This window comes from Sorex araneus, chromosome 4 (genome assembly GCF_027595985.1).
Source record: "Sorex araneus isolate mSorAra2 chromosome 4, mSorAra2.pri, whole genome shotgun sequence".
NCBI classification, from domain to species: Eukaryota; Metazoa; Chordata; class Mammalia; order Eulipotyphla; family Soricidae; genus Sorex; species Sorex araneus.
In genome coordinates, this window is record NC_073305.1 from 35,151,877 (window position 1) to 35,171,556 (window position 19,680).

Below are 19,680 nucleotides of genomic sequence, written 5' to 3' on the forward strand. Positions count from 1 at the left end.
GGTTTTTAAATTTTAAGTTTTAGGGGCTTGCTTAACATATAAATGCCCCCAAATTAATAGATGTACACACACACACACACACACACACACACACACACACACACACACACACACACAGAGCCTTCTGTTTCCACTTTAGTCTGAAGGAGGAAAGCTGCTGCCCTCAGGCCAAGCACCCTGGGTTGGTCCCCTCTTTCCTTATTCAGGTAGATAACTTAGAGGGGCTGTTCTTTGGAGGATGTGGGGGGGTCCCCTCTTTCCTTAACCAGATAGGTAACTTAGCTAAGTCACCTTCTCCGTCCGAGTGGTCGTTCTTTGGAGGGCGTGGGGAGGAGGTCATTGCGGGGAGGAGGGTCCCTCTGGGCTGACTCCCGCCTGGGCTCCCCACCGTGTGAGTGTCCACTGGCTTCGGCCCGCCCGGTGGCGACGCGCTCCGGGGCTGGGTCCCCGCCTGCCCTCGCCGCCCGCCGCGCAGCCCCGCCCCGGGGCCGCCTCCAGCCTCCGGGTTCCCGGCAAGCCGAGCCCGAGCCCACTCGGCCGCCCGCTGCCGGGGGCAGTCACGACCGAGGCGGGGCGCGCTCTCCCCCGGGAGGTGGGCGGGGCGGAGGCCGGAGCCGCGGCGGCGGCGACCATGGGCATCCCCGGTGGCCGGAGCTGAGCGCGAGCAGCGCGGTTCCTGCCGGGGCGCAACACCGTTCCCGCCCGCCACGATGATCCCACCCGGCGGCGCCCGCGAGGACGGCGGGGACGGGCTGCCCGGGGAAGCGGCGAGCGCCGAGCTGCCCCCGTCGCCCGCGTCGAGCGGCAGCCAGGAATCCAAGGTACCCCGCGCCGTGGTGGCCCGGAGCTGGGGGCGGGGTGGGGGGGTCCCCTCCGATCCCTCCACCTTTGTTCCCCGCCCCGACCCGGCGCTGGGACGGTCGACTGCGCCGAGCCGGGCCGAGTCGGACCCGGGCGCGTGGGCTGGCACCTCCCTGGGGGACGGGCAAGTCGGGCCGGGATGCTGGGACTCCGTGGACCCAGCCCCTCTCGGGTCCGCGGCAGCCCCGACCCTCGGCTGGGCATCTCTCTCCCTGCGAGCACACGCGATGCTCACGCACTCACGCGGGGGCTTCCAGCTCGCTGTCCTGAGGAGGGCAGGAGGCCGAGGGGGTAACTGGGCTTTGAACCTGCATGTGCCCGACGCGCGCGTGCAGGTAGGAGGAGGCATCGGAAGGCTGGGAGACTGCCGAGAGAGGTTCTTCCCGGAGAAAGCCGAGCGTTTGAGCGCCAGTACAAGGTGGTCTGTACCCCTCAAGGGGTTGCAGGGACCCTGGGGACTGAGCGGGGCCCGCCCCTAACTTCTTAGAGACGGGCTCCTGGCAGAAAACTGAGCAAGTGGCAAAGAGGGAAATAAGCGCTGCGTCCGCCGCAAAGTTGGTGTTCTCGGGAACTTAATGCTCGAAGAACTTGCACTTGCTTTTGTGAGAGCTCCTTGAACAGACGCTAAACCCAGGCGGCCAACAGCCCCCCTGTCACTGTTTAGACGTCCTCTGAAGCTCTCCTGGGGGCCAGGCACATGTTTGGAAATCCTGGAATAGGATCAAGTGAAATGCCGCTGCTAGCAGGAAAGGTGCCAAATGGCATCGTAGCCCTGAGTGGAAATCGTAAGATGGAGTTTGGAGTTTGGAGTTGTATGAATTCTTTCTTCCTTAGCTTTTATCTTTTCATTCATTCTTTCTTTTCTTCCTTTATATTTTTCTTTTCATCCATTCTTCCTTTTTCTTTCTTTTTTCTCTTCCTCCTCCTCCTCTTCCTCCTTCTTCTTCCTTTCTTCTTCCTCCTCCTCCACCTCCTCCTCTTCTCCTCCACTTCCTCCTCCTTCTTTACTTTCTTTTCTTTTTTTTTGAGCACAGGGCTTTCCTGGTCCTTTATGCAAATCTTTTGGGGAGCGCACACACACACACACACACACACACACACACACACACACACACACACACACCACCACCACCACCACCACCACCACCACCACCACCACCATCACCACCACCACCACACCTTTGGAATATCGGCATCCTATGCAAGGGATAAAGAGGAGGGAGGATGCCAGTGTAGAAAACATGTCAGATGGTAAAGAAAATCCTGGTCCCTGGCCTCCTTCAGACACATCCCAGGATGCCATTGATAAGCCATTAGGCTCAAAATCTTCAGTGAAATGATGGGCAGATAAAATGATGTTGAGCCATTCTCTGAGCTTGGAAGTGAGCAATCAAAAATAAAGAAACGTGTAGCACTGTCCTCCCGTTGTTCAACGATTTGCTCGAATGGGCACCAGTAACATATCCATTGTGAGACTTGTTGTTACTGTTTTTGGCATATCAAATACACCATGGGGAACTTGTCAGACTCTGCTGTGCAGGCAGGATACTCTCGGTAGCTTGCCAGGCTCTCTGAGAGGGATGGAGGAATCAAACCCAGGTCAGCCGCATGCAAGGCAAACGTCCTGCTCGCTGTGCTTTCGCTCCAGTCCAAAGAAACGTGTAGTTTAAAAATAATTTTAATTGGTTCCTGACATATGTCTGATCCTTTCCCAGAAAGGTGATAACATTCATTTGGAAATAGGGTCCCAAACATCCACCTTCCCAGTTGTTGTGAGTGACTTGGGCTCATGCTGGTTCTGTGGAACTCAGACTCCATCACTTTTCCTTCCTGAGACGAGATCCTTCTCGCCAAGAATGATCCCCGCTCCAAAGGCAGCTCACCAACTACACATAAGTACCACCTTCTCTTGAAACACACATTTCTGATGGCTTATTGCTGTCCCTCATTAACCATCAGTCCCTTAAGTGCTATGGGGTGATGCTCACTTTAGAGCTGATCTCGGGCACTGTAAATGAATGCAGCTAAACTCGAGTGAAACTGGTATTAAACTCTGGCAGTTCGACCTGTGCCTCTATGGAAGGTGTGTTCCAGAAGGAAGTTAGTAGTTGGGCACGAGTGTTAGGGTATGAACAAACCAAATGGATTCTCTATTTATGGATCATCTAATGTCGACTCTTTGATAGTGAAAAAACTTCATATGTGACAATTACCCAGCAATTTATCTCATTCATTAAGGTGTCTGATTTGTACAATCCGTTTTTCCTCAAACTATGATGGAGGTGTGTTTAAGCATTTCTAAATTTACTGTTGTGGTTTAGGTGTTCCTGATCAGTGAAAATGGGCTGTAGGAGGAACCATGAACCCTAAGAGGTTAAATGTGAACTAGTGTGCCTGAATGTGACTTTTTTTTTATTTTTTGATGACAGCATTTGTGATATTCTCAAAGGGACCCATATCCCCAAAGGGCAGAGTCACTGGTGTGGAAGAATGTACGGTAAGGAAGGTGCATGGTGTGAAACTGGGACAATGGAAGACTCTAGCCTACACCAGGAACACCACCATTCAGAATTCCTGGGCATCTACAAAGATAGTAAACTCTGGAGAAAGTACTGGGGAAAATATGTATATATTAGTTATCATTCCACTTATTCTGATGCAGTGGTTTGTCAAAATACTAAGTGGGACAAAAATGACCCAGGTACCTTTGGACATTAAACTTCCCCAATAAAGACTTCTTAAATTACTTTATGTATTTCTTTTTAAAAATTGCTTTTAAGACTGAGTTAATAGTATAGATGGTAAGGCACTTGCTTTGCACACAGCCAACCACGGTTCGATCCCCCTCACCCTGTATGATTCCCTGAGTCCCACCCGGAGTAAGTGTTCCCTGAGTGAAGAGACAAGAGTAGACCCTGAGCACCACTGGATGTGCTCCCCTCGTCTCACAAAAACAAAAACAAAACAAAACAAAAACCTTTACCTTTAATGTAATACTGCATAAATTGGAAAAATCCAGATGAAAAATTAGGAAAGAAAAGAATACCACCCATTGGTCACAGTCCAGAAGCAGTTACTGATAGCTTTTTGATCTAGATCTTTTGTCTTTTCAGTTATCTTACTATTTCATAATTAAAATAATAATAATTGAAAGCAGTGAACATCTACTGAGTGCTTGCTATAAAACAGGTACAGTCTCATCTCCCCTATAGAGGAGATTGCACTACTTCCATATTAAGAATAGGGAAGTGAACGCTCAGAAAGGGTGACTTAGCCACAAACACAGTTGAGAGATACTCTGCAACATAGCTCTCAAGAGCAAACTTTCTGTAACTGTGTCTCATATGTGCCTGCCATTGTTCATCCTTATTTCATTTTGCATTCTAAACAAGTATTTTACATGCCATCAAATGTCATTGACAATTGTATTTTGATCTTCTCATCTTCAGAAATCTTTGAAGATAAATTATCATGTGAAATAATTATTTGTTTGGTTTCACTTCTCTTTTTCCCAAAGGTTTTCTCATGGAAATAATAAAATGGAATTTCTAAGAAGTGTCTGCAGAAAGGGATCACAATAAACCCTCCAGAGGATTTATTAGAAGGATGTTGATTATTCAATAGTCTGAGCATATCAAATGTTTCTAGAAGTTTATTTTCTTTGCAGTCCTTTGGAATGCTAAATCAGAGAATATGAGAATTGGAAACATCAGAAATAATTTGGACTTTGTGTTCATTTTTTTAATTACTGATAACTAATAGTGTAACCAAACTTTGTTTTAGAAAATTTCACATATACAAAAGTAGGGAGGACAGTATAAAATCATATTCTTAAATTTTTTGATTCAGCAATTAACAATTTATAGACAGTCTTGTTTTATCTATTATACCTACTTTGGCTTCCACTCTTTCCCACACACTTCAAGCAAATCATAGACATCAAATCATTTCACCCCAAAATATTTCAGGTTTTAGCACAGCGGGTAGAGAGTATTCGATATGACAAAAACAGTAACAACAAGTCTCAAATGGAGACATTACTGGTGCCCGCTCAAGCAAATCGATGAACAAACGGGACGACAGTGCTACTACTACTACTACTATCTCTAAAAGATCAGGGTGTTTATCTCTAAAAGATAATGACTATCATCCCACTATCATATATTCCAAATGTTTTAAATAAAAAATCAGTTATTTTTTGGAGGTCTATGTGTGATCTTTGAAAGTTGCATAAACAACCAGAAGCAGCATTCACAATTCTGCGTGGATGTGCTATTGTGTCTTGTATGAAATGTTCACCTTTCTTGTTTTCTCTTGAGGAAATTGAGGCTGAAAAAAACGGTGTGACTTGCCTAAGATCACACAGAGAATTACTGGCAATACCCCTAAGCATCCTTGTCTTGGACCCCAGAACGATTTCCTTAGAGGCAATTCCCGTAAACACAGTGGTAATGTACTTTATGTGGTTTTCTTATTCATAAAATTAGTTGACTTGAAAGAGTTTGAAAGCCACTGATGAGCCTCAATCCTCTATCTTTCCACTAACTATTCCAGAAAGACCACGATCTAATTTATTTTCCAAATGTTTGACAGAGGCCATTGTGTACAACGGAAAAATGTCATATTTCAGCATCCCTTATTTCAGTGACTATCTTTTCTCTTACTGACTTATGACAACATAGAAATCTTACTAAGGTCTAAGATGAAGGTTTGGTTTGGTTACCATTTACTATCACTTACTGTGACCTGAGGCCACATTTTGGTGATGTGGAGGAATTTTAAGTTTTGAGTTCAGATTTAAAGCAAAGCCTTTGTCTCGTCAATTACCACCTCTGAGATTATGGGAAAGCTGCTAACTTTGTGCCTCAGCTCTCTCGTATCTGGAATGAGGGCGTTTATACACAATTGACATGGTTGGATTTTGTTTGTTTGTTTGTTTGTTTTGATACGACTGTAAAGATGTAAGACACAATACATTGTGTTTGTGAGCTTAAGAAATTGTGATCTAGAGAGACTGTTCTAAGGGCTGAGCACTTATAAGCAAGAACCTCATGATCCTCCCCAAACACCACCAAGAAAGGTGATCCCCCAGCACCGAGCTGGAAGGAGACCTGGAGCACCATTAAGTGTGACCCCCAAAGCCCCTTCTCCCTCCCCCCCCCCAAAAAAAGCCTCATTTTCTTTTTCTTCCTGCTTTAAATGGGGTAATGTCTGGTCACTAAATCCCTAATTTCACCATTGGAATAATTGAAATAATAAAAATTGACATTACAGTAGTATAACTTCAGTTTTCCTTCCTTTGAATTTTTTGTTATACTATTAACTGCAGGGAAATTTCACTAGACCTACTTGCTTCCCTAGAAAATAAGTCATAGACTCAACAGTGTGCACCTGACTTTTTAAAGCTCTCTGAGATACCCCAAGCTCCAGTGGCATGATGGGCCAAGGTGCCCCTCATTTCTGGATGGTTGTTTCTGAAGTGAATAGATCTAAAGGAGAAGCAATCTCTAACCACAGAAACATGTTCCTGCCTTTCGGGAAAAGGTGTCTTGTGTCCATCAATCAGAAACTATTTATCGAGTGCCTTCTTTGTGCCTGGTCAATACATATTCACTTAGGAAGCTATTATTGATGAGCACGATAGCTCCTTCTCAGGGGAAAAGACAAATTATCTGTGGGGAGTCTAGACCATAGGCTAAAGTAAATTTGAAATCTCTGAATGAGGGTCCCAGGCATCATTAAGTTTTTGAAAGCATCCTTGGTGGTTTCATTGTACAGCCAAGTTTGAAAAAAAAAAAAAACGCTGATCTTAGACCATAAGGATCTTAGAAAGTCAAAAAAAGATATGTTCTCTCTTTTCTCATCAAAGTACATGAAGGAATAATTTCGGTTGATTCTCTTTCCTGCTTCATTTCCCGTTTACACTCGAATCCAAAGAAATGGCTCTGACTAAGGTGACCTGCTGTTGTCCTCGACGTTGCCAAAGAATCTCAGATGCAGCTGCATGTGTCTCTGTCTAGTTATTTTTCTCACGGTTATGAAAATAGTAAGTACTTAATGTAGAAAACTGTAAAGCAGAAAAATAGAAAGAAAAAAATATTCACTTACCACATAAGGAGTGGCAAGAGTTGTTAAAATTTTGCTCTACTTTTATGTTTGTTTTTTAACATACACATACATTTGAAAGAAAATCAAAGAAGTTGTAAGCATAAATGTACATAATACTTATTTTATCTTATTTAACCACTCAATGTGTATCTCATAAGTCACTTCTGATTGCATATTTGTTTATTCTCAGCTTTGATGTATTGAAAATACAATATATATCTATATAGAAAATAATTATCCACATATGCTTCTGATTAATTTCATGAGAAGTAAAGGTCTTTTATTATCTTTCAGATAATAAGTTTCAGAGAGTCCAGAAAGTTATTATTATAGTTTAATCTTAGTACACTTTTGATTGACATATGATATATACTCAGAGTGTACATAGGGTAGATTAGATTTTCACAGTTTTTCAAAAGTTGATTTCTTGGGGCTGGAGTGATAGCACAGCAGGTAGGATGTTTGCCTTGCACGTGACGAACCCGGGTTCGATTCCCAGCATCCCATATGGTTCCCTGAGCACCGCCAGGGGTAATTTCTGAATGCAGAGCCAGGAGTGACCCCTGTACGTCATCAGATGTGACCCCCCCAAAAAATAAAAAAATCCAAAGTTGATTTCTTAATCTATGTGTAATGACCCCATGATGCAAGAAATAAAATGGAACTAACATGCTAAGATCTCTCTCAAACCCTCTCTGCTGCTAGGCTTTCAAAGGTAAGTAAGATCTTATCATCTAGTGGTGTAAGTTCTTTCACTTACTTTTTGAATAGAGGGCACTCTCTTGACATGCTCTGCCCATTTGTGTAGATCTTAGTGTTTGGTGCTTTCAGAATGCTAAGATATGGTGCGATATGGTGCTCAGGAATCCATACTGTGGCAAGCCTTGCATATTTTAGGAACATGCTGTGCCACTTGAGCTTTTCTTGCAACCCAATTTCACTTGCTTTTGTCCTTTACATAATTGGACACTCTTCTTTTACGCCTAAATTCTTTCACTCAGCATTTTTGTGCTATAGGAAGCATGTAGGAATATTTTCCTTTTTATTGCTGAATAGCATGCTACTGTTTGAATAGACCATAATTTCACTCTATTGGTGGTGACACTGAGATCATTTCTTGTTTGGGACTTCTTTAAGCAGCACTACTATGAGCATTCTTTCATATGTTCTTTGTGGCATATGTAAAGTACTTCTGTTTATTTTGTTTTGTTTTGTTGGCCACACCCAGCTGTGCCCAGGACTTACTCCAGACTGTGCACAGGATCTCTTCTGATGGATCTCAGGGACCATATGGAGTTCCAGGGATTGAACCAGGGTCAACCTAGTAAACACCCTACCTACAGTACTATTGTCTGTTGCTATATATATATATATATATATATATATATATATGTGTGTGTGTGTGTGTGTGTGTGTATACATATATATATATATATCACTGTATGACTGTCATCCCATTGCTCATCAATTTGCTTGAGCGGGCACCAGTAATATCTCCATTGTGAGATTTGTTGTTACTGTTTTTTGCATATCGAATACGCCACGGCTAGTTTGCCAGGCTCTGCCATGCAGGCGAGATACTCTCAGTAGCTTGCCAGGCTCTCCGAGAGGGATAGAGGAATGTGCCTTGCCAGCCACATGCAAGGCAAATGCCTTCCCGCTGTGCTATTGCTCCAGTCCACAAGCACCATATATATGTATATAAATGTATATATGAGCACCATTACTGGGTTAGAAAACATTCACATTGTTAGCTTTCCAAAGTAGCTTTAACAATTCAAACACCCATTAGCAGTGTATAAGAGTTCAGTCTTCAGGCCAGAGCAATAGTAGGGGGGTAAGACACTTGCCTTACATGTAGCCAACCCAGTTCCATTCCTGGAACTGCATATGGTCCCTAAGCTCTGCCAGAAGTCATCTCTAAGCACAGAGCCAGGAGTAGCCTCTAAGCTCTGAGGTGTGCTTCAACCCCATCTTCAAAAATCAAGGATTCCATCTACTTCTCATCCTAGAAACATTTGATATTTTAAGTCTTTCTCCTCTTAGCCTTTCACCCAGGTGGTTTGTAGAACTGCACTGTGACTTCTATATTTCTTCAAGTGGAAAATGATTTTAGCAATTTTTTTATGCTTAGTCACTTGAATATCCTATTTATAAAGTCATCTTTTAAGTCTTTGATCTATTTTTGCATTGAATATTTGTTTTTACTTACAGAAATTATTTGTATATATTGGATACAAGTGGTTTGAGAGACAAGTACATTGCAAATATCTTCTAGTCAGTGACATACCTTTTCTTAGCATAAATTCTAAATTTTCTGTAGTCAATTTGTTATTTTTATTCTTTATGGATATTATTATTTTTGTGTTCTACTATGAAGTCTGCTCTAAAGACTTGGCATTCTTTTCCCATATTCATTATCATCATCATCCCATTGATCATCGAATTTCTCGAGCAGTCTCAGTAACCTCTCCATTCATCCTATCCCTGAGATTTATTTTAGAAGCCTCTCTCTACTCAGCCTTCCCAATGATGCCGCATTGGAGGCTCTTTCAGGGTCAGGGGAATGAGACCCAGCTTGTTACTGGTTTTGGCATATGAATACACCATGGGAAGCTTGCAAGGCTCTCCTATGTGGGCAGGAAACTCTCAGTAGCTTGCCAGTTTCTCCCAGAGGGAGAAGTAGGTTCTAAGATATATCTCGGCCTCGATGCAGCCACGTACTTCTGGGAGCTTGCTTTTAAGTCTTTGGATGCTGGCCATTGATGGGACCACACACACCTGGGATCCTCTCCAGTACCTTCATGCATGAGGCTTGTCCAAACGTGTGGAGAGGGGCCCCAAGCATGGCTGTGGCTAGGTTCTGGAGGTCTTTAGCCACCCGGAGCTGTGCTCAGGTGGGGAGGGAAGCTGGAGCCCATCCCCTCCGAGGGGCCTTGGGAAGAGAGCTAGGCGCACGGGCAAGAGACTCTGTTTTCCATATTATTTTCTAGAAATATTATATTATCTTTCACATATAAGTCTGTTATCCATTTGGAATTAATTTGGTAGTATGGTGTGAGGTAGGATCAAGATTTGCTGTAACATTCCATTGACACCTTTGCCATAAACTGGGTGGCTGTAATTCCAGTTTATGGAGGTTTCTATTTCACTCCATGGGTCTATACCTCCCTTCTTGTGCCAATAAAAAGGTCTTTATATTTGGCACAGTAAGCCTTCCAGTTTTGTTCTTTTTCAAAAGCGCTTTGACTGGTTTTAACATCTTCATATGCATTTAAATTTAGCTAATCAATTTGCACAAAAGCAACAGCTAGGATTTTGATTGGGATGACATTAAATCCATAAATCCATTTGGAGAGATGGACATGTTTATGCTATTAGGTTGATCAATAATTTATCCTGCTCCAGACTATTTGCTCTTTCCTTGTCCCCTAGGACATCATTAACTGAGAACTAAATTTCATGTTACTTCAGTTTGGCAGTTCCCAGACCAAATCATGTTTATATGTATTTGAGCCCAAATCTGTGTGAAACCATAAATATGATTATTAATTCCAGGGAATTACTTATTTTTCCATCTTATGTCTATATCAAGAATACTTTGAGGTGGGGTGAGGGGTAGAGTGGGATACACTTAGTGATGCTCAGGACTTACTCTTATCAGGGCTCTGGGACTATGTGCCAAGATAAATCCAGGTTCGCCACATGCAAAGCAAGTGTCTTAATTCCTGTACCATCTCTCAAACATATTTACACTAAAATTATCACCAACCTGAGTTGGTGAGAATATTTTCCTTGTTCATTCTTTATATTTCAGATCCTCAGATTATGTAGACAACAAAATACAATTTCCCTTTTTCTGTTTTAATTTGTGATATTCTTCAAGATCTATCCACATTGTGGTACATGCTAAAAATCTCTCTTCCCACTCTCTGTCTCTCTTTCTCTGTCTCTCTCTCTCTGTGCCTCTCTCTGTGTGCCTCTCTCTCTCTTCTTTTATTAGTTACAAATATTCTAAAAGGTTTTTTACAGGGACCAGGGACAAAGAAATATATATATATATATATATATATACATATATAGCACTGTCGCACTGTCATCCCGTTGTTCATCGATTTGCTCGAGTGGGCACCAGTAACATCTCCATTGTGAGACTTGTTACTGTTTTGGGCATATCAAATACACCACGGGTTGGTTGCCAGGCTCTGCCATGCAGGCAGGATACTCTCAGTAGCTTGTCAGGCTTTCCAAGAGGGATGGAGGAATTGAACCCAGATTGGCTACGTGCAAGGCAAATGCCCTACCCGCTGTGCTATCACTCCAGTCCATATATACATATATATTAAGTATATGTTTTCATCTCATACTTGTACTGAGTGCTGTGCTTCACAATATCCTTAATGATAGTATCATGCACACATCATTCCAACAGCACACCTACCACAGTGCACCTGCTTTCCTCTCCCAGTGTTCCAAAGGATTCGCCCCATTCCCTTCCACCCCATAAACTGAGTTCTGTGGGCCAACTTTCCAGTTCGATTGCTTTTGGCCATTTTGTTGCTCTCTTACTGTATATATTTACATCCCACTCGTGGAAGAGATCATTCTATATCTGTATATTTCCTTTTTACTGACTTTAATCAGCATGATACCTTCTAGTTTTATCTATGCAATGGCAAGTTACATAACTTCATCTTTTTATACAGCTGCTTTATATATACACAAGTTTGATTATATACCACAGATTCTTGATCCATCCATCTGGGGTTAAATATTTTGTTTGTTTTCATAGCTTGACCATTATACTAAGCACTACAATGAACATAGGTATGTGTATATATTGTTTCAAATTATTGTTTTTGTGTTTTGAGGGTAGATACCAAGAAGTAGTATGCCTGGTTATATGGGCGTTCGATTCTTACTTTTGCAGGAAATCTTCATATTGCATTCTATGAAAGTTGAATCATATTTTAAAGAAATAAACTTCACCTTTCTCACCACATCCCTGCCAATACTGGTTATTTCCAGGCATTTTGCTATATGCTGTATGTATGAGATGACATCTGGTTGTGTTGCTTTGATTGCATTTCTTTAGTAGTGATGCTGAGTGCTTTTTTCAGATGCTTATGAGCAGATATGTCTTCTTTGGGGAAGTGTCTGTTCATTTCCTCTTCCCATTTAGATTTTGTGTTGTTGAGCTTTGTGAGTCTCTTATAGCTCTAAAAAATTAGCCTTTTATCTAATGTATTGTGTGCCAATATCTTCACCCCTCCAATAGGGTGTCTTTCCATTTTAGCTTGAGTTTCTTTTGCCATGTAAAACTTTTCTTTGTCCCTGTGGTGAGCTCACTGAAGATAACCCTTCATTGCATTTCCAGGAGAGTCCTGCCTATGTCTTCTTCAGTATATTTTATGGGAGAATCCCCTTTGGATTTTCCTTTATCTCTTTCCCTTTTCTTTTCTTTCTTTCTTTATTCTTTTTCTGATGTTTGGACCCAATGCTCAGCGCCTACCTCTGGCCCTGCACTCAGGGATCACTGCTGTTGGGGCTCCAGGCAACCACTCGGGGTGCCGAGCATAAACTTGGATTGGCCACATGCAAGGCTATCTGTTGTATTATCTCTGCAGTTCTGAGAATATCCTTTTAAAAGGTCAAATAATCTATTACATCACTGTCACTGTTACTGTCATCCCGTTGCTCATCAATTTGCTCGAGCGGGCACCAATAACGTCTCTCATTGAGAGACTTATTGTTACTGTTTTTGGCATATCCTATATGTACGGGTAGCTTGCCAGGCTCTGCCGCTCGGGCTTGATACTCTGGATAGTTTGCCGGGCTCTCCGAGAGGGGTGGAGGAATCGAGCTCGGGTCGGCCGCATGAAAGGCGAACGCCCAACCGCTGTGCTATCGCTCCAGCCCATATGTAAATATATATCAAATTTCATTTGTTCATTCATCTATTGATGGACTCTTGGAATGTTGAAATGTTCCCACCATTTGACTCATGATGAACAACGGGATGACAGTGATACAGTGATACAGTGAAATAACATGCTGTTTGTGTGTACAAATATCTATTCAGGTCCCTGTTTTCACTATTTCACTGTATGTAAGAAGTGAACTTGGTATATTATATGCCAATTCTTTTTTTAAAGTATTTTTAGGGACATCAACTGTTTTCCACAGTGACTATGCCATTTTAGACTTAGATATCGATTTCCACCAGGAATATCCTTGCAAACACGCTTCCTTTTCTTTTCTTTTTTCTATTTTCCTTATGGGGTCTGAAGTGGTATTCTATTATGAGTTTGATTTGCATTTCCTTAATGATTATTGGTGTTAAGTATCATGTAATATTCTTATTAGCTATATGGTTGTCTTCTTTGGAGAAATGCTCAAAGTACTGATGAATTTTTAATTAGGTTGTTTGATTTTTTGTTCGTATAATCAAGTTATACTATTGTAGGTTTTTTAATCAGCAGGTTTGAAAGATAAATGTGTATTGTGCTTACTTATTTTAACTATTTATTCTCTGCAGTGTTAATTTTATATTTTGTTATTTTTCTGCATTATCTGTTCATGCCTTTGTCCATTTTAATAGAATGTTAATTCCCTATTTTTAATTTTTTTCATAAAATATTAAATTCATGAAATATGATCTCTCAGATCGAAAATCCTTTTTATTTAATTTATATTTATTTTGTTATGTGTCTCAAAGGTTTTGCTTCTTTGTTCCATTTATATTTAAAAAAGTCTTCCTTCTCCTGGGGATTACATAGATATTAACTTACCTGTCTAGATCCTCAATATATGTTTATCTATATGTTTATCTGATATTTATTGCTTTAATTCATCTGGAATTTATGTTTATACATAAAATAGAAGATATTTCAATTTTTTCCATATTGTTAATGTATATTTATAATGCCATTAGTTGAAAATTTTATTTTTTCCACTTCTTTCAAATGTTACAATTATTGTACAATAAATAATATAGTACTATCAAGGCTCTCTTTTAGTCACCTATTAATATCTAATCATTTATTTTAGTATTATATTTATTAATATTCTGTTTTAGTTATTGTAGCTTTATAATAAAATTAATATTAAATAAATAGCATATCTAATAGAAGCTTTAAGTACACTCATTTTTTTAATTCAAATTATAAAAATATTTTGGGTGGAAGTGAGGTAGAACAAAAGATGTGGCCAACCCCTGTTTTATCCCCAGCACTTCATATGAACAGCCAAACACCTCCAAGTCTGATCCATAAGCACAAAGCCATGAGCATTGCTGATAGTGACTCTCCCTACCAAGTTTTTTGTTAAGTAATTATATTTTTGAAAAAATTTGAAACTTTCAAAATCATTTTAGTGAAATATTTGCAAATAACCGGGTAACTTATATCGAAACATTGTGTTTGTGTGGTGTGTGTGTGTATAGATAGCTATATAGCTATTTTTATTGAAGATATCTTTATTAGGGGCTGGAGTGATAGCACAGCGGGTAGGGCGTTTGCCTTGCACGCGGCCGACCCGGGTTCGAATCCCAGCATCCCATATGGTCCCCTGAGCACCGCCAGGGGTGATTCCTGAGTGCATGAGACAGGAGTGACCCCTGTGCATCGCTGGGTGTGACCCAAAAAGCAAAAAAAAAAAAAAAAAAAAAAAAAGATATCTTTATTAAAGATCTTTTTTAAAGTTATCTTCATCTTTATTGAAGCATAGTTTATGCCATTCATAAATGTTTGGGAATATTTTAGATACAAATTTTCCCAATTCTCTGTTCTTTCCTGTATGCTTTAGGCGTCAGGTCATTTTTAGGAACTATCTCTTGTGCTTTCATTTGCAGGGTGTGGGGTTTCCAAGCAGTGGTCAGGAGACCCAGGTCAGCTGTGGTGCTGTTCAGGCTCTGCAGCGCCAGGGATTTCCCAGGCCAACCTGGCATTGCAGGGGAGTGCAGCTCCTCATGCGCATTTAATGATTTTGGGGGGAACGATGTGGTGTCGAAGACTGAGCCTGGATCAGCTGCATGCAAGGCAAACACCTCTTCTATCTCTCCCATTCCTCTTTTTATATTATCTAATTGGACATAGCTGGCATATAGGAAATTTGATTTTAATTGTGCAATCCAAGAACTTTTGGAATTGCATGTCTTATTCATTGATCAAGAAACTGTTGCTTACTGGTTCTAAACACAGAGTCTGGAGCCAGACACAGCTGTGTTCAAATCCCACTGTGCCACTTTAGAATGCCCCATAGCAATTTTCCCTGTCTGGCTTCACTTTCCTAAGCTTCATATTATTTTCCAAAGTTAGCATAATAATGCTCTTTTGTAGCAATGTTGTTAGGGTTAAATTAATTAGTATATATTAAGTCATTAATACATGCCTGGCAAATAGTAAGTAAATGTTAGCAATTATCATTAGATTTTTTTACTATCTACTACAATAATGCTTCTCTATAGTTGTCTTTTGGGGAGAGTGAAGAGTAATAAAAATAGGGACAGATGCTTACTGTACTAGAATCCCTTTATACGGTAAATATCAAAGAGGTTTTGGGGTTAGTTCCTGATTTACTTTGATTGTCATCAATCAAGTAGATCATGATATTGTACAATCTAGAGATATGAAGTGCCCCCAGCGTCTTATAATCCTGAAAATCACAGCAAATATACATTCAGTCCTAAGAATGTTATGGCAGTACATTGCAAATTTAATTTCAAGAAAACTCCATTTTCAACTAAGTCATTTCTTAAGATTTGCTTCTACACAAATTCTAAACTTTCTACTCATACTCCCAATTAAATCAAGGTAGTATTACTTGTATTAAAGATGTATTAAGTTCTGAGTTTACTTAGAATTTTCATCATAATGAATGCGAAATTATCAAGTTAATAATTGAGGTTATTTTCTTTGTTTGTTGTCCTTTGGCCTCTTCATGTGATGGCTTTATTAATATGTAGCCTAATATTGAGCTAATATTCTTGTTAAAGGTCTTACTTGGACAGGGGAACTTTTTCTTAATAATATAGTGTATTTTGATTGCTAATACTTTATTACTTTTACATCTATATCTTTAAGAGAGATTGTTCTATAAATGTCTTTTGTTGTCCTTGGTGAGATTTTCTTTTTGAAACTTAGGCAAGTTTCAAGAAGAATTGACTTGGGAAGATGTCTATGGTTCACCAACAGGTGAATTCAAAGTAAGATGATCAAGCAAAAAAAATATTTATATGTATACATATATATACATATATGATTGCTATAACCTGGAAAAACGGTGTCCAAACCCCAGAGGATGCATTACGTATCTGAAAATAAAGCATGTTCCCATTCCCAATGGCCTCATCACTGAAGTGTCAGTTAGATATTTTCTTCATGTATGGATTCAGCTGTGATCATAGCAGGATGGTCAGAGGTCAGACCTAAGAGAAAGAATAGAGAAGAGGGATCCAGAATTCCCGCCGGGCTCCCAGGAATATGACTATATGACTGCTCCACTGTTCTCCAAAAAAGATCAGTCCTCCTACACGGAAGTGCTTTGCATTTAGGCTTCCGTACACGTAGGCCATCTCCACCAAATTTAAAACCCAGGTAAGGGTCAAAGAGAAAAACACTGAAATGAAATAATTTATTCTAGCCAGAGAGTCTTTCTGGTATTGATTGTGTAAAACACAAAAAAGAAAAAGGGAGGGAACCACGCGGGGCACCACACCCTGGGCACAGGGCCCAGGGCAGCAGCACTGTCTCTCCCGACGACCGCGTTCGGTAGTCTCCAGCTGCTTTCCCCACCCCGGGGAGGTTGATGGCGATGATGAGGCAGGCGAAGGAAGGAACGAAGCCAAGCTGGTTGGTCTCAATTGCAGTTTATTCCAATCTCCTCTCTCTACACTCCAGTCTCTCTCTCTGCTTCTTCCCCTGAACCCCGACATACTGCCACCTTAAATCCCCTCACATCAGGGGCCAAGGGCTTACACATAGCTGTGGTTACAATCATTAGGGGGTAAAGTTCTATCCCCTAGGGGATGCTTCCACTAGGACAGAATCTCTTTCAGCAGGACACCTGCCCAAGAGCAGAATCTCATGGGTGTGTTTCTCCTCTCCTTGTCCAACTAACATATAAGTATTCATATTATTAATCATTTTGTATGGACATAGCCAGAGATGCATTAAACTTATAGAATTGCTCTCCTGGGGTCATCTCGATCTCAGACAACAGTGCTCAGGCCAGATTAGTTTTTCCTATCCCTAGCAGGGTCCTAGTCTCGTCGTTGCTTTTGGATCATGACATGACATGTCCATGACCAAGCTCTTAACATATAGTTAAGCATTAGGCACTTTGGCCAGGCCCATCTCGATGCCAGGGTAGCACATAACTCACCGCTTGCCCTGGGTCTGTCCCGTCCCTCGTCGGGACCCTGCTTTGGGGGGTGCTAGGAAGTAAGGGCAACTGAGGCTTAAGTCAAGAAAGCAGATGCCTGGGAGTGAATAATATTTGAAGCCAATTAAGTCCCATGTTACCAAAGCATAATAACAATTGTCTTTCTTTGTCCATACAAAATGGATATTGCTTTAAAGTAAACTATTCAAAAGACACAAGGAGAGGAGAAAAGGCAATATTAACTTACAGTACAAGTTCACTGTCCTAGCAAGGTCTGACCTTACAAATTAACAGAATCTGATTAGGGGAAGAGCTGAATGACTAGTTGGGGAAGGGAGCATAGAAGTGATTACGGATAAACAAGGAATGGGAGTGACTCGGGAAGCACCTTGATGGGCGTGACTGATATACCTAAGCTCCTAGAGGCAAGGGGAACAGGACATACCAATGTAGTCTAGAATAGTTTAGAGATTATTACCAGATAAAGCTAAAGTCTTTATAGCAAGGGAGAAAGGACAAACCAAAGTCAAGCCTAAAATATTTAGAGCTATATTCCAACAATTATATTATTATAAATAATAATAATTAACTCCATAAAAACAAAAAATGTCTATAATAATAGTTTTGGTAGAAATTTGTTTCCTTATTACCCAATTAATCTTATTCTGCAAGTGCAATGAAAGAGTTTAATGAGCTTAGAGAGAGCTTCAGATTGATATTTAACTATATTGTTTAAGAAATATTGAATCAAAGTTTTATGTAGTGAAGTATATATGAATTAAATATATATGTATACATTCATATGAATATATAAAAAGTTATTATAAATTATAACTCTGTTCATTGACATTTCCCTACTGAGTTTTATTAAAAATTTGAGACAAAATTCTATATAAAAATAGCAAAGATTATCTAGTTTAAGTATAGTGATTTTTTAAAATTTGATTTATGAATTTTTAAAATAAGGATAATTTTCTGGTATCACATTACTTGTTCTATCCAAAGTTTTTTTTACTGCCTTTGTTTCCAAAAACATGATTTTATTGAAGTTTTAGGGGAAAGTGAATTCTTTCCACCTCAAAGAAATATGGGGAGACCTTCAGACAAGAATGATCAAAAAAGGTGAAATACTACTCCCTGATAGCAAAAAATGTGACTTTTTTTTGTGTTCTAAGAATTTTTCTGGTGAGAACTTTGTTTGCAAATCTTTCTATAATCTGGTTCACAAGGAAAAATATACTGCATAGAATTTTGTCTGCAGAACAGAATTGCAAATGTGTTGTAAATTTTAAGACATTTATAGTATATTGGTTTTTGTAATTGCCTCTTCCAAATTACACAAGATATGGTAATATGTGGTTTAACACATTTAAACAGCAGTTATTGAACATCTCTGTGCTGAATTTTTTTTTACGTTGATGGCTCCATACTGTTGTGTTCTCCCAATTCTTGAAGGTTTTTTTGTTTGTTTGTTTGTTTGTTTGGTCTTTGTTCTTTCATTTTTAGAAGAATGAAAGTTTAATATACCAAAGACATAAGTTCCTGAGTTTGATTCTACCACTTTTCTGAGTCCACCCACAATACCATCCTCTCCAGGCCTCTTTGAGGTTTTCTATTTGAAGAACTTGTTTCTTCTCTTCTAATTTACTTTTGGAAAATAAATCGAACTAGTTGAACTGTCATGTTCCTTCAAACAAAATAGACAACTGAATTTAATTGACTACAGAAAAGAAAAGAAATGATTTTTTTTTTTTTTGCTTTTTTGGTCACACCCAGCTATGCTCAGGGGTTACTCCTGGCTTTGCACTCAGGAATTACTCCTGGCGGTGCTTGGGGGACCATATGGGATGCCGGGGATCGAACCCGGGTCGGCCGCATGCAAGGCAAACGCCCTACCCGCTGTGCTATGGCTCCGGCCCCAGAAATGATTTTTTTTTAAATGTTTGCTCTTGTTATTGTTACTAGATTTTTTTTTTTCACTGATTGGTCTTCTAGTTCATTTGAAATTTTATTTCCTGGTTCTTGGGTGTGTTTTCTTTGTCAGTTGTTGAGCTTCTGATAGTTTTGATATTTCTTAAGATTTATTTATAAGGCAAATTGATTAAGCTGAAGCTGCTTGTATGCCTTTTTTCTGCTGGGTGTTCAGCTTTGTTGATCAGATTGCAGGGTGATCATCCTTAATGGACTTGACCTTCCAATTAACTTTTGAAAAAATACTCTTTTTAGGAGTTGATGAGGGGGCCAGGCTGGAGCGATAGCATAGCGGTAGGGCGTTTGCCTTGCATGCAGCCGGACCCGGGTTCAATTTCTCCATCCCTCTCGGAAAGC

At 40.3% G+C, this 19,680-nt stretch overlaps 1 protein-coding gene across 2 annotated transcripts in view; it reads left to right on the forward strand.

Moving 5' to 3' along the window:
* Positions 1 to 507: 507 nt before the first annotated feature.
* STAC (SH3 and cysteine rich domain) overlaps positions 508 to 19,680 on the forward strand; it is a 155,359-nt gene continuing 136,186 nt past the window's right edge. For both annotated transcript variants that reach the window (XM_004614581.2, XM_055135880.1), the window contains exon 1: positions 508 to 821. In XM_004614581.2, coding sequence (XP_004614638.2) covers positions 711 to 821 — 111 coding nt within the window. In that variant the 5' untranslated portion in view covers positions 508 to 710. The remainder of the gene's footprint in view (positions 822 to 19,680) is intronic.